This window comes from Pseudonaja textilis, chromosome 9, assembly GCF_049901715.1.
Source record: "Pseudonaja textilis isolate UNSWEBS1 chromosome 9, rPseTex1.2, whole genome shotgun sequence".
Taxonomy (NCBI): Eukaryota; Metazoa; Chordata; class Lepidosauria; order Squamata; family Elapidae; genus Pseudonaja; species Pseudonaja textilis.
Window position 1 is genome coordinate 27,263,509 of NC_141998.1, and position 15,024 is coordinate 27,278,532.

The 15,024-nt window shown below is 47.2% G+C and overlaps 1 protein-coding gene across 3 annotated transcripts; it reads left to right on the top strand.

The window, feature by feature from the left end:
• Nucleotides 1–31: 31 nt before the first annotated feature.
• Nucleotides 32–13,347, top strand: DDX6 (DEAD-box helicase 6). Of its 3 annotated transcripts, none has more exons than XM_026709018.2 (14): nt 32–226; nt 863–1,310; nt 3,084–3,147; nt 3,770–3,874; nt 5,033–5,162; nt 6,981–7,127; nt 7,224–7,318; nt 7,595–7,717; nt 8,193–8,321; nt 8,587–8,703; nt 9,212–9,275; nt 10,568–10,669; nt 11,685–11,867; nt 12,207–13,347. In XM_026709018.2, the coding sequence occupies exons 2-13, from the start codon at nt 1,111–1,113 to the stop codon at nt 11,858–11,860; spliced, it is 1,452 nt and encodes a 483-aa protein (XP_026564803.1). In that variant the 5' UTR covers nt 32–226; nt 863–1,110; the 3' UTR covers nt 11,861–11,867; nt 12,207–13,347. The 3 variants fall into 3 exon arrangements, with proteins under 3 accessions (XP_026564803.1, XP_087794855.1, XP_087794854.1); XM_087938729.1 differs by having other exon boundaries at nt 12,486–13,124; XM_087938728.1 differs by having other exon boundaries at nt 85–739.
• The last annotated feature ends 1,677 nt before the right edge of the window (nt 13,348–15,024 follow it).

A 15,024-nucleotide genomic window follows, 5' to 3' on the forward strand; every position in this document is an offset into this window, starting at 1 on the left:
CTTAAGCGCGTCGCTGGGCGCCTGCGCGGCCGGGCGGTGGGTGTGGCTCGAAGGGGAGGAGAAAGAGGGCGCGCGCGCCAGGACGGAAGGAAGGAGGAAGGGAAGGGCCGCCATCTTGTTGTCGCGTCGCCGCCGCCGCCGCCATAGTCCGAGCGGAGTCACGGCCGACGGGCTGCGAGACGGGCCGAGCCGCAGCGGGAAGTGAGCGCGGCCGCCAGGCAGGCAGGTAGGCGGGCGGGCTGTGGTTGAGAGGCGCTCGTATGGCTGCCCGGGCCGCCGGCGGTGGAGAGCGGCGCTGCGGAGCCGGCCTCCGCGGCGGTTGGGCGGGTGGGCTTTTCCGGCGCGGCGAGGGCCGGCGACCGAGGGCCTCTCTGCCCATCCGGCTGAGGCTCCGCGGGGCCGGGAGCGCCCGCCTTGGAGTCGCTCGACTCCGGCGCGAGGCCTCCGGCGCGGCCTCCGCGCGGCCTGGCCCGCCTCCCGACGCTCGGCCTGGGTTGCCACCGCCTCCGGCCGGGCCTGAGACAAAGGCGGGGAAGGGGGGCCGTTTCATACAGAGGCCGTGAACAGAGGCGGGGAGGCTGGCTGAATCCGGGCCTCGGAGCCTCGCCCCCGGGTTGGCGGGCCGGCGGGGGAGCGGGGCAGTTTTGAGGCGTTTCTTAGCGGGGAAGCTTCGCCAGCCTCCGTCCCTTGAATGGCGCAGGAGAAAAGCTGCGCTTCGCCGAGGGGCGCCTCGTACACGGTAGGTTCCCTGGCCCCGGCCGGACCATCTGCCGCCCAGGTTACTTGCGTCCCCCAAGCTTCCTTGGAAGTGGATGCAGCCAGCAGCTGCAGGTACTAACGGCTTTGTCTGCCTTCTTTTCAGATTGAAGTGAGTAGATTGGACGGAACTCAAGTGTGTTGGAAGACTTTTTAAAGAGTGGTCCCACAGGGCATCAGCGCAAGTGACTGGTTTCTCTTGGGTGACTTTACAGGTGTTTGCCTGTGTTGCAATAAGAGACTCATCTATTGAGCAGGACCTAATTTATCTCTTCATCTTGGAGAGTTTAATAAACTATTACACTTTCCGTACTCACAACTGTTTGGAAGTTGAAAGACATTTAAAAGGCAAACATGAGTACGGCCAGAACAGAGAACCCTGTTATAATGGGTCTCTCCAGTCAAAATGGACAGCTGAGGGGCCCAGTAAAACCTGGTGGTGGTCCAGGAAGCGGGGGGACACAGGCTCAGCAACAGATAAACCAGCTGAAACATCCCAACACAATCAACAATGGCACTCAGCAGCAAGCACAGAGCATGGCCTCCACCATCAAGTGAGTACTTGTCTAGAGCATTGGCAGCCATCTTGTCAGGCAGCCAGAAGGTCCTCAGAGTTTTGACTTCTGGGTGGAGTGTGAGCACTTTCCTTCTTTTACCCGTTTTACCAACTACAGCAATATTTGATGTTATTCCTGAATTGCATTTGTCTCACACGTGTCATATTTTACTTATCCGTTCTTTGCTTCCTATAGTTTAATTTAGTATGGGATGAAGCAAAGGGTAAAGACATGCAGTTGTTAGAAAGGCTGCCTGCTGAGCAACCTGGGGGATTCCTACTTCTGCTGGGTTCCTGTGAGTGGGAACCGCCACAACTGCAGGCACGCGTGTGCGCGCACACACACACACACACACACACACACACCCCCAATACAGGTCCTAGACACCTCTCTCAACTGGATGCCCAGTACAGATTTTTCCCAGGTGAATGGAGAAGCACATTTACTTATTAAATTTATATGCCACCAATCTTACTATTGAAAGAACTTTGGGCAGCATACTGAGAAAAGGGCTCCAGTGATTTGGGACGGTTGCTTTAGAAAGCACTAAAGGAAGGAACCAGCACCTTGGATTCAACTCACTAAGCCCTTAGAACTGCTTTATTTTTATCAGAACTGAGATTGAGTATCCTTGGCTAAAAGCAGGGGTCAGATAGCTTCCTGCATTAGGGATTGATTAAAGCAGAGAATCAACATATAATAGACAATCCTATATATTTGGGAGGTTCCCTTACGAACAGCAAGTTTATCGAGCACCATTGTTGTAGTGATGGAAATGGAAGTGGTGAATCATGTAATTGCTTCAGAAGACTTCCAAAGGGTTACCCAGCCTAAAACAAGTAATGTTCAGGTTATATTGGTGTGAGCAACTGGCATATCTTTTCTGGAGGAAACTGAATTGATTCTTTTTAGCAGGACATTTCTTTGCAGCAGTTTGCCTTGATCCTGTGATCTCTGCTTATTTAAACCAAACATGCAACCTGTTTGGCTTGATGGAAGAATACGGTGAGATGGTACATAACAAAATAGGGAGCCTGGGACTTCCCAGGGAAAATAACCGTCTTCCAGCTTAGGGTGACTGCTCTGCAAGTAGTGGCAGGCAGTGTAGAACAGTGCCTTCTGCTGCAGCTCTAGGTAATCAGCTCTAGAGAGGTCTGGAAGCCTCACCAGGGTCGTCTCCTCTGCATCCTGGCCATGTCAACACTGTTTGTATTCAAGAGCACAAGTCTTCAGGAGTTCCCATAGCTTGCTCAGCATCGGGAAAGCAACTTCAATTGTGGTCTGTTGCATTGTTCACAGTTGAAAATGATTGTGCAGTAAAGAGTTGAAGAAAGTTTCTTCTGGGCTTTTAACACACCGTGGTTTAGTGGCTAAGGTCCTGAAGAGCACTGGTACAAATATACTTTGTACAGTGGAAGCTGTTGATTTTAGTCCAGCCATATGTTATCGGTCCTGCATATCTTATAAAACGAAGGCTGCTGTTTTGAGATATGGAGAAAAAGATAACTGTGACTGAACTTAAAAGTTACTCAGTAGTATATGACATGTTCAGATTCTCTCCACGTTCTCCAGTACTTGCTTAATGCTATGTTAACACTTGATTATACTGACTTAAAATGTCCTTTGCTTCCTATGTCATGAAGTTTATCAGATTCTAGGTGGATTAAAAGGGCTGTTTTTGCATTTTTCAACTCTGAGAGTGATTGTATCATATGTGATGTGTGTCTAGACCAAAATCAGGTCCAGTAGCTAATAGTTTTCTCACTTCAGACCTGGCGATGACTGGAAGAAGACTTTAAAGCTCCCTCCGAAAGACCTGAGAATCAAAACGTCGGTAAGGGCTTTCTAAAATTTTAAACATGGGAAAGGAAGTGATGTTGATGCTTGGCAGCAGGTGTTCCTTTCATTGAAGTGTAAGGTTTCAAACCGATTAAATCACATTTGTCTTACAGAATTCACATTGAGATAGGTTGCCTACTTTGCTGATTGCTATCTACTTGCAAAATCTGAAATTACACCAACTAAAAATGTCTGTTGCAAGCAATGGCTGCCTGCTGTAGGTGATGCAGCTAATTACAAATAACCATCTTAAACTAACTGGTGAAACTAATAGAAAAGCATACATCTTCCCCTCCTCCCCTACGCATCCCAGTTCTGAATAAAATCAGAACTGGTATAGACTGCAGCTTACCTTGAGTTTAACGCTACCCCTTCCCCTACCACCATTCCCCCCCCCTATACATTTTTATCAAGTACACGCATCTTCTAGATTTTAACACCACAGCCTTGGCCAGCCCAATTTCTCTGCTTCCCACGGCTTTCTAGAATTTCTTCGGTCCCTGGGAGAGCGTTGACCCATATCAGAGTACCCTCCCTGCTGCTGGGCTTAGCTTCAGAATGCCCTTGGCATTGAGACTGACCTCACAGGCCTTAACGATGCTGCTTTGCTTCTCCAGGATGTGACGTCGACAAAAGGAAATGAGTTTGAAGATTATTGTCTGAAGCGGGAGTTGCTGATGGGAATTTTTGAAATGGGCTGGGAAAAGCCATCTCCTATTCAGGTTAGTCACCTATAGTGCAGGTTGAGTAAGTTTAGTAAATGATGATAAGATGCTTATTAATGAATGGAAATTTTATTTTACCTTTTATAAATAATGGGGGGAATATAAGGCTTTGGATTTCTATGCACACACGTCGTATGCGATCAGCTTCTGCTGAAGCTCTGCCTGTATTGTTTTGTGTGAACAATCCTGCACGCCTGGAAGGCTGATGAACCAAGCGGAGAAAGGAGCGCTCGAGTATCTTCCTTCACCTTTTCTCTCTCTACAGCCTCTTGCCATCCAAATCCTTCCTTTCCAGGAAAAGAGCCCTTTTCTCCATGCATAAGATTCCATCCTTTCATGTTTTCCTCTCGGCCAAAGCCGCCCCAGTTGAAGGACTCGCTCTTGTGCATATGGAAATGGCCTTTTCGTGTGAGATGGAGAGCGCAGGGTCCCTGGAATGAAGGGCCGAGATTTCTTACTACTTCATTGGATCTAGCTTTTTCTGTTTCTTGTGGTAGATGGAATTGGAACAAAACAATTCGTGTTTCCAGACGGCTCCTTTATGACACTGATTTTTGAATGTTATTGTTACCCAAGCAGAAATATTCCTGTCTCCAAACCCAACCTTTTCTGTCTAGAGAGGCAGACGGAAAAAACATAGAAGTTTGTCGTGCAGGCTACAGACCATCTAGAAGACATCACAAGTCCATGTTCCTACTTTTCAACAGCTGGATGCCTACCTAGTTAAGGCCCCAGAGTCCTTTTGACTTGGGAGTCCGTCATGATCAGTTCCTTGCCAGATGACTGCCATGTGCCATTAAGTTGTGCCGGGTGATGATTTGACTATGTATTGGCACTTGGGTCACCCTCTCTTTCAGCTGGGAACGAGAACATAGTTGCAAGTAGTTAACCTTTTCATCTAAAGCAGTGGTGTCAAACAGGGCCGCATGCCTCACACACAAGCCATGCCTAACCCAGCTCTGCAAAGGCAAAAAATGTTGTGATATGTCACAATACGTCATGTGATACGATCGAGTTTGATACCCATGATCTAAAGTGTGGCCCTTTTTGTTTTTACTCTCTATGTTTATATCTTCTGACAGCTGTTTTGTATTTTTTGCTTCTATCTCATTCAAAATCTTACCTTCTCTTCCCTTTTCCCATGCTTCTTCTCAGGAGGAGAGCATTCCTATTGCTTTGTCTGGAAGGGACATCTTAGCCAGAGCTAAGAACGGAACTGGCAAGAGCGGTGCCTACCTCATTCCATTACTTGAAAGGCTTGACTTAAAGAAGGACAACATACAAGGTCAGTGGAAGATGACAAGCCACACTGACTCCAGTTGCAACAGGTCTTACATGGTCACCAGGGACCCTGTTAGATTGCTAGCTATGCAACTGCTTCACTTTTGTGAAAGAAAGAAAAAGGTAGAGAAGGATTTGGGAAAGGGCTTGACTGGAATGGGTAAGGCCCCTGGGATCACCGTTGCTGATTAACTGGAAGGACTTGAAGGACTTCACAGGGAAGCTGCTGCTGCTGCTGCTAACAGTGGAAGTCTTTGCTTTATGTAGGTAGAAGAGAAAGACTGCTGTGCTCCCCATTCAGCATCCCCCCCCCCCCGGCAGTCCATCAAGAGCACCCCTTACTTTGCCACGTTGTTTGCTCCCTGATTCGGTCTATCCCAAACCAGCATTCAGTTAGCCATATATCTGAGAAAGCAGGACATGGGATGGGGCGGTGGGGTCCCCCTGTTTGTGCGACCTTTGAACAAGAGCATCCAGTGAGATGTAACTTTAAAGGGCTCCAAGCCCAAGAACAAAATCTTATTTTGCAATGATTCCAGGAATTAATCTTGCACATCCTCCTTTTTGCCTAATGCTTTTGTTTTAGTCTGAGAAAATCAGACAGATTGTTGCAGGGTTTGTTTTTGTGGGCTTTTTGTTGTTGTTGTTCTAGATTAGGTCTGCCACAGGCCAGATGCATCACACACAGGCCACGCCCAGGCAAAAACCGCCACAATACGTCATGTGACACGATCGAGTTTGACACCTGTGTTCTAGATGCCTTTACATTCTGATTATTTAGAAAAGCGAATTGCTATTTTTTTTTGTTAATAGGATCAGAGTTTTCTGGTTGAAAGCAGTTGATAACCTATCTTTTTGTTGGTAATTGTGGAATCATTAATATTTTCTGCCATATTAATATTGAGGAAAATACTCTGCAAAATTTCAGAAGAGAGAGTTCTTACACAAATCCGGCCTTCTGATTTTGAGGTTGGAAAAGAATGCTTTGGTTTTCCTTACCTATGATCACTTTGTTCTCGGGGGTGGGGAGGTATGAAAATGGGAGTTGTCACGCTCAAGCTCCTTAGCAATGAATAATTTTAAGCATAGATGCAAGAATTAAATAAGGATTATCAATAATTTTAGGTCTTTCTGCAAAGTCATTAAAAGTACAGTAGGGCAGAGGTGCAGCAGGCAGGGATAGATCATGCTAGAAGGCCTTGGATTTTTTAAGTAAATATTCTGTATTCCTGGGTCCCACTAATTCATTTTTAATACTCCTGAAGTTCAAAGCATGAAAAGGGAGTCACTACTAAACAGACAGGCTGGGGGTATCAGCATTTATCTTCCAAAACTCTGGTTGGGAAAGCTTCACTGCAGTTTTCTCAGTTTCTCACACTCCACACACTGCATTGTATAGTGAGTTGGGGAGAAATGTGACTTGGAAGGTGCTGTTTCTGCATTACGATGAAGTTTGAAAAGCTGATAAAATGGTTCGTCTTCCATTAGCTTAAGACCAGGCGTTTCGAGCTTGTGGCATCACTTTGTCATCACGTGATGTATCGCAACATTTTTCCCTTTCACTAAAACAAAGGGTGGATGTTGGCAGCGCCTGACACGTCCGTCCCGAGGGCCAGGAGTTTGGACACCCCCCCTCCAGGCGCTCCGTCAGATCCAGGCCGCTTGCCTGTTTGGTCTCCATTAAAAGTCTTTGTAAGCAAGCTAGAAAGGACACTTGGATTTCTGAATACCTTAACGTTTAGCCCTCCCTGGACATACATTAGCATAAAAATCCCTTGGGATCATGGAATAAGAGTGCCTCAAATTATCTCTTGCTTGACAGCAATGGTGATTGTGCCCACAAGAGAACTTGCCTTGCAAGTCAGTCAGATCTGCATCCAGGTCAGCAAACACATGGGAGGGGCGAAAGTGATGGCAACCACAGGAGGAACCAATCTGCGGGATGATATAATGAGGCTTGATGATACCGGTAGGATGACAAAAATGGGGTAAACCCCCCCCCCCTCTTTTCTGCCAGGTTTTTAATCCGGCTGCCTAATAAGCTGCTCTTCTTTCCTGCTTGCAGTTCATGTTGTAATAGCAACACCGGGAAGGATTCTGGATCTCATCAAAAAGGGGGTAGCAAAAGTGGACCACATCCAGATGATTGTCCTAGACGAGGTAACGTTTAACTGACTTCCTGAGCTGCAATCTAAGCCACCCGATCGGCTCTCCTGGGAGCCTTTTGTGGATTTGGGGCTCATTCCGCCCCCTATGCAGCTGGGAAAGGGGGCCACCGCTGGCTGGCTGGCTGGCTGGCTGGCTGGCTAAGAAGAAGAAGAAGCATTGCTTTAAGATGAGCTGGGACTCTGGCCAGCCCCTCTGGGAGGGCTGTTTAAACATGGAACAAGCTCCCCAGCTGCCCCCCTTTTTATCATGTATTAATTTATTTTGCAGGCAGACAAGTTACTGTCCCAAGACTTTGTGCAAATAATGGAGGACATTATACTCACTCTACCTAAGAACCGGCAGATTTTGTTGTACTCGGCCACTTTCCCTCTAAGCGTGCAGAAGTTTATGGTGAGTTGAATGAGCCCAAATTTGCATAACTGAGCAAAGGGTGAAGCATGGTTATACTTGCCACGCTGCAAACCAGAGATAGTCCTTAAAATGGTTTGTTTAGTGACCATTCAAAGTTACAACAACATTGGAAAAAAGTGACTAATGGACATTTTTCACACTTCCGGTCATGGCCGCCTCCCTTTGGTCACATGATAAAAATCCACACGTTTGGCAGCTGATTCGTATTTATGATGGTTGCAGGGTCCCCTGTTGTGAACTTTTGAAGAGCAAAGTCAGTGGGAAACCCAGATTAACTTTACAACCATGTTACTAGCCTAACAACTGTAGTGATTCACTTAACAGCTGTGGCAAGAAAGGTCGTAAAATGAGGCAGTGCTCACTTAATGCATGTCTCACTTAACAACAAGTTTTGGGCTCCATTGTGTTCCATAAGACAAGGACTCCTGTACATGCCAGAATGCTTCTCTTCCAGAATTCCCACTTGCAGAAACCCTACGAGATTAACTTGATGGAGGAGCTGACTCTGAAGGGGGTGACCCAGTACTACGCTTACGTAACCGAGCGCCAGAAAGTGCACTGCCTCAACACACTGTTTTCCAGGGTGAGAACTAAGATTTAAACTAAATTGGGTTTAAACAATGACCAAAGTGATCAAGTGAAAGGAATCTTGTAGAATATTGCTCGAATAGAGTCTTATTTAATGACTAATGTAGCTTTTATTTTTGCTTCTTCAGTTCTTTAGGTACTGCCGCCTTTTTGTGTACCTGTTTCCAAGCTGTATAGTCTAGTATTATCTGCGTATTTTCAAGTTCGTTTGCCATTTAGAAGCAGAATACAATATAACACTTTACTGTCTTTGCATTTAGCTCCAAATAAATCAGTCCATCATCTTCTGTAACTCCTCCCAACGGGTTGAATTATTAGCTAAGAAAATCTCCCAGCTCGGGTACTCCTGCTTCTACATTCACGCAAAGATGAGACAGGTCAGTGTGCTGTTTGGAGCCATTAATGAATATTTGTTGGATTTTAGGTGCTAGTTGTGGGAGGGAGAGGAGTAGTGGATCTATTTCCAGAGGCTTCATATACTCAGCCTGAACAGAGCTCCCAGGGGGAGTGTCGGAAGAGCCCGCGGTCTTGTGAATTGCATGTCCTGCCACAGACCAGGCATTCCTTATCAAGTAGAATCAGTGGTGTAGTAAGCAGACTAAGCACGTGCTCAGGGCACCAGGCCCAAAGGGGGCACCACAAAGTTGAGAAAGAAAGAAAAAAAACAATGAAGACTTGTAAAAAATCTTGCATATACAAAAGGGGCGGCAAGATTTGTCCGTGCTTAGGGCACCAGTGAGCTTTAATCCTCCACTGAGTAGAATGTTCTCTTCCATTAGAGGTGTATCAGTAAAAGCACCTGGATTTTCCTTTAGGTGCTGAAGGACAAACATTTGGGCTTTGGTCAAGAGTAAGTTGGTGAAACTTTCCCAATTCCTTTTCTAGGAGCACCGCAATCGAGTGTTCCATGATTTCCGGAATGGCTTATGCCGCAACCTTGTTTGCACTGGTGAGTATCCTGTCCTTTTCCATGGCTTGCGTGTTGCCCAGAAAGGCTCTTTCTAGGAAGTTTCAGCGCTGCATTTTGGGAATTTGTTACGGTACTTTCAGCAACTGGATATTGTAAAATTAAGAGAATTCCCCGGTATTGTTATTTCTTAAATAGATGAATGCAATGTGCTTTTACATGGGTTGCTTTTAAAGATTATCTGGAAGCTGCAATTGGTACAGGTCAACTTTTGTCCGTGAGAGCTAGTGTATAACACCAGCACTGGAGGCTCTGCATTGGTTACCAGAAGAGTAGAAATTTATTTACTTGTATCCCGCTTTTATTATTTTTTCTTTAAAAGCTCAAGGCAGCAAACATGCATAATATTCCTTCCTGCTCCATTTCCCCCCTACAACCGAGGTGGTTTGGGCTGAGAGAAAGGAATTTGTCAAGCACAGGAAAATCAGGGAGTCCAGTCAGTTCAAAAGAATATGAAGGTTTATTGCATGCTCTCTACAAGAATCTGAACTACTAACGGTCCAAGTAAATTGGTGATAGATAAGTCAATGGAATTTGAGGTGGGCTGGGTTTAGGTCTCTTGTGGGCATGAGGGACGCCAGACTGATTGATGCATTTGACTTCTCCTCCCTCGGGGCCGGCTTGGTCACCTGCCAGATGAGCCCAAATCACTCAGCTGGCTTTTGTGCCTAAGGGAGGACCAGCTCAGTCCAAAACGCTGGTTTGGCCAGTAAAATCCTCCATAGTTCCACACTCAGATCTTCTGCTCCAGCCAGAATCTGCCTGACAGTTTGCACATCCCTCATGTTAGGCTAGAAATCAGTGTTTCCAAATCTTGACTCTGATCCTGAAATTGTCTCCGGGATGGGATCCTCCTTATAGTCAGAAAAGCAAACAGATTTTCAACATTGAGACCGTGAATGTAAAAGATCTCTTGTCATTTTGGAGATTTTTTAATAATTGCAACCGTTTTAAGGTGATATTTTATGTTGGCTTGCTTTAATACATATTTTAAGCCAGCATCGTTTTACATTTCTTTTGTTTTCCAAATTGAGGCAGTCTAGCTCAAAAAGTAGAGACGGTGGGAAATAAGGGAGACTTTTGCCATTAAAAAAAAAGCAAGAAACCTGCAGGATCCAGTCTTGAGCATTTTTCACGCTAACATTTCTTTGTGCTTGAGGCTACAGAACAATCCAAAAGTTGGATGAGTCTTGTGTTACTTACATAGCCAGAGATTCTGAGCCCGTCTTTTTTGTATTACTGGATTTTTCTAAGGTGCAAGGTTTGTTTTTCAGATCTCTTTACTCGAGGTATTGATATTCAAGCTGTGAATGTTGTGATCAATTTTGATTTTCCAAAGCTGGCAGAGACATATCTCCATCGTATTGGCAGATCAGGTGAGGACATCGTTCAGTGAAAAATCACAGTCATATAGCACAGGTAGTTGTTGACTTAAAACCACAATTCAGCCCAAAATATCTGTAGCCAAGTGAATAATTTCTTAAATGAGCTTTGCCCTATTTTACGACCTTTCTTGAAATAGCTGTTAAGGGAATCGCTGCAGTTGTCGTGTTAATAACGGTTATTAAGTGAATCGGGCTTCCCCGTTGACTTACGCTTGTCAGAGAGGTCGCAAAAGGGGATCGATCCTGTGACTCAGGAACCCAGCAAAGGCCACAAATAGAAGTCAGTTGCCAGGCGTCCAAATTTTGATTGTGTGCCTATAGGGATCCTGCAACGGTCATAAGTGTGAAAAATGGTCACTTTTTTCAATGCTGTTGTAACTTTGAACAGTCAGTAGATGAATGGTTGTAAATTGAGAACTGCCTGTGTTGCCTTTGATGTCAATGGCTGTATCTGATGATGATTCTTGGCAGCTGGTAGCTAGCATGGATTGCAAACTCTGAACCTCTTGATTTAGGATGTTTGCCATAACTTTGCGAATGCTGGTGGAACATCAACTGTGTGTCAAGTGTGAGCAGCTAGAACCCTCAGGGAGGGGCTCTGGAGAGCAGCCAGTCGGTCCATCCATTCCTCTAGCAAGGGGCTGGTGCCCCCCCCCCCCAGGACATCAGGCCCATAAGTCACTTGTTCTTCAGCCTGCTGAGCTTCTGTGCTGCCCTGTGCAGGGTGGTAGCTCTCTGAACTGCTCTCTACGGCAGTTACTGGCTTATCAAGAAGCACAATTGCCACGTGTACATTGTAAGGTACTCCACAGATATTTAAAGCCATGTTGGATTAAACCAAGAAAGCAGTATGCACTTTGCTACCAGCAAATGATGGTCTGAAACTGGAAAACACTGTTCCGCCACATAGGGCAGGGAGGGAAGAACTGGTCGCCCCCAGTCAGCCACCTGGCGTCCTCGTGAAGCCAGCTGCCAGACTGAAAGCCTTTGTCTTTTCTGTTTGAAGGTCGATTTGGCCATCTAGGCCTAGCCATCAACTTGATCACCTATGACGATCGTTTCAACCTGAAGAGTATTGAAGAGCAGCTGGGGACAGAAATTAAGCCCATCCCTAGTAACATCGACAAGAGTCTGTATGTGGCAGAATACCACAGCGAGACCGTAGAAGATGATAAACCGTAATTGCTGCGTAGGTATCTGAGGGACACGTGGCGGGTGGGTGTCCTGAATGGTGGGAGGGGGCTCTATTCCTCTGGCGTAGCCTGTCCCAGGAGCCCCGGTGGGGCCCTCGGGCCCTGGAAGGAAGGAAAGCGTCCATCCAGAGGAAAAGAGGTCCCGAGTTTTGACCAGGCTCTGCCCACCTCCCCTGACATGCGGCTCTGAGGCACCGGGCCTTCCCTCCCGAGCCTGCGTCTCCAAGGCGTGGATGGGGCAGGACACAGAGTGGGTTGGGCCACAGCGGTCAGGCAAGTAGCTTGTTGGTGCTGTTTCCTTGGTGCTAAAGGCCTTTTTTTCCCCCTTTTTCTAGGCTTTACTTAAACACAAAAGCTAAAGCCCTTTGATCTGGACCTGTGAAACATCATTTTTGGGGGGAGGCTCCTCTCTGAGGGTTTTTCATCTTTTTGTTTTGGAACAATTAAAATTACAGAGCTTTCCCCTCCTTAAAAAAAAAAAATTGGCTGTGAAGACAAAAGCAGAAGATAGGAAGAAAATACCTTTTGTTTTTCCCACTTGTTTGCACTGTGTGCTGACTGAACATTAGTTGCACTAACTGCTGGTTTTAATTTCTTTCTTTGTGATGGAGTAGAAGAACTCTGAAATGAGAAGATTCCCAAACTCCATCTTGACTGCAATTTCAAATTCACCCACAGCTGCCCGACTGAGTACATTTCAACTTCTCCCTGGCTCCTCCTCATCTGTCTTTTGAGCTAAAGAGCTTGTTACTTATTTGTGCAAAGTGCCTTATGCTATGAGACCATTCAGAAAATCCCTTTTGGATACAGCGCAAGGAGTCGTTTTGGTTCAGGTCGAAGTCTCTTTCCCCGCCTCTGTTTCCTTCCCCTTCCGGGTGCTGGAAGGTGGCCCTTGTCAGTAGTTTTGTTTGGTTAACTTTCTTTTAATGGAGGAATTGAGATGCAGTTGCTGTTCACCCACTCTGTAAATATGTGTATTTAAGCAAAATAACCTGGATGGCCTGGGTTGATTGAGGGAAACCTCCACACTCTGAGAGGAAAGAGCCACTTGCCAACCAATCTGCAGCAGGAGCCCCCCAAAACGCCCCCGGGGCTCTCGCAGAACACTACAGACTGCCCTCCGTGAGTCTCCCGTGGGGGGGTGCAGCACTTGCTGTCTCCAAGCCATGATGGTTTTTCCTCTCTTACGTGTTTTGCAGAAAATTGGATGTGTATACTTGTATAAACTCTGTAAATATGTGTTTTTCTGTTAAGGGTTCATATAAGTTTCTTTTCTCTTTGTTTGGATGAGGCTTGCTGGCGTTAAAGGGATTATAGATAGATCTTGACAGCAGCTAAAGGTGAGAGGGGCTCAGTTTTCTGCAACGCTACTCGGTACCAAGCACGTTTGACTCCACGCCTCTAGGCAGGCCTGGCTTGCTTTAGGGGTTGCAATATTTGGAAGAGTGCCGGGCAAGGCCCTTTCCCCCCTCCCCCGGGAAAAACAACCCTCCAGGGGAAGCTGGGTTTGTCTTAAAGGGGAGGAGACCCAACCGCCTCCTTTGTCTCAAAGCGAGGCAGAACCAAAAGCGACTCCAAAGAGGCAAAGGCCCGGTCAAGCCTGGCAGCTTCTGGCATTGGAACTTCCTGCCAGCTTGTGGCGATTCTGTTTGAAGCCCGTCCGATGAGAGATTCGAGAGCAGGCAAGGCGAGCCCTCTGCTCTTCCCCCAACAGGGTGTGGGTGGGGGTGGGTGTGCTTCCATTACAGTAGTGTTGCTTTAAAGTGTGCCCCTCCCAATGTGCTTGATGTTTGGCCTGATGTGCAGGCAGAAAGAGTGAGACCACTCAACCTGTAAATGTCTTTAACGATTCCCTGTCGGCCTGCCAGCAGCAGAGTGCCAGGAGGCACCAGGGCTCTCTTGGCTCCGAGACAAGAGGGTTGGAGCCCACCCCAACCCTCCTCCTTGCCCTGGCAAGCTAAGCAGTTCTGATAGAAAGTACCACCTTTTTCCAGCCCCGACCTCAAGAGAACTGCCTTGAGCCGGGTGCCTCCTGACAACCCTTTGGGAGTGGAACATGTTTTGTCCAAGTAACCGTAGCAAAAGTTGTATTAACAGAAAGCTCTTCCGCTGGGAATTCCACTGAGGCTGCATTCGGTGAGCAAGTGCTTTTTGGGGTGGGGGAGGGGGGCACTTGCGACCCAAAGCAACATTTCGCTCTTCTGCAGCAGCCGGGGGCGTTCCCAAAGGAGGAAAGAGCCTTGAAACTTGCGAGAACACGTGCAACACCGGATTCGGTGCCGTGAGTTGAGGTGGCCACTCTGTCCAGCCTGGCCACGCTCCTCTTGTCACTCTTGAAGCACAGCCTTTTGTAACGAGAAAGTATTACTTCACCTGCGGCCGCCTAGCCGAGGAGCGGCCTCAGCCTCGGACCACCATTTTTGGGTAGCTTTGTTTGGGTCAGAAAGCCACCCGACAATGGCTCCTTGTCTCTCAGTGGTGAAGAGGGACTCGGAAGGGAAAGATGCTCCAGACATCGACCGGGGACACCCCGGTTGGTCGGTCTGTCTTTTTTTTTTTTTAAACCCCTTTCATCTGAAAATGAAGGCTGAGAATTGGATTTATGCACAGAGCCGTTGCCCACAGTTTCTCAAAACTGGTTCAGGCACTTCTGGAAAAATTTTGAGAAAACAAATTCCTGGGCCCTTTTGTTGCCTTGTCATCATCGTCCGTCCCCGTCCCCCCCAGCCCCCTCCGGGGACTCAATGCTGGGGCAAAACAAGGCTTTGGTGATAACATCGGTGGGGGCTTCCCAGGACCCCCTGCACCTAGTAGGGATGACCGTGGGTGGGTGGGAGGGAGGGTTGAGTTTTGCCTTTTTTTTTTATTAATTCCAGAATGAGATGGGAGCATCTTTTCCTATCCCCTCTGCTTTTGTGTCTGTTGTTAGAGCTGGACAAGACCACAGAAACGAGACACCAAAGCAGATGAGTTTGATTTGGGCATCTCATTCTGCTCTTCTTTATTTTAAGGGTGGGCTTGCTTGCACAGGACCGGCTGAATCTTGCCCATGGAGAGAGGCACAGTTGTGTCCAGGGTCCTTTGTGGGCGTGAGTCGTTTCCAGCAGTAGTCTGACCTGTGCTGTTGGTCCAAAGCATGCCCCCCCCGGGAGG

What these genes read in the sequence shown, in the direction of transcription:
- DDX6 (XM_026709018.2), top strand. Translation starts at nt 1,111, where the DNA reads ATGAGTACGGCCAGAACAGAGAACCCTGTTATAATGGGTCTCTCCAGT. An exon ending in AGCATGGCCTCCACCATCAA is followed by an intron (nt 1,311 to 3,083) that starts GTGAGTACTTGT and finishes TTCTCACTTCAG; the next exon opens with ACCTGGCGATGACTGGAAGA. An exon ending in AAAGAAGGACAACATACAAG is followed by an intron (nt 5,163 to 6,980) that starts GTCAGTGGAAGA and finishes CTTGCTTGACAG; the next exon opens with CAATGGTGATTGTGCCCACA.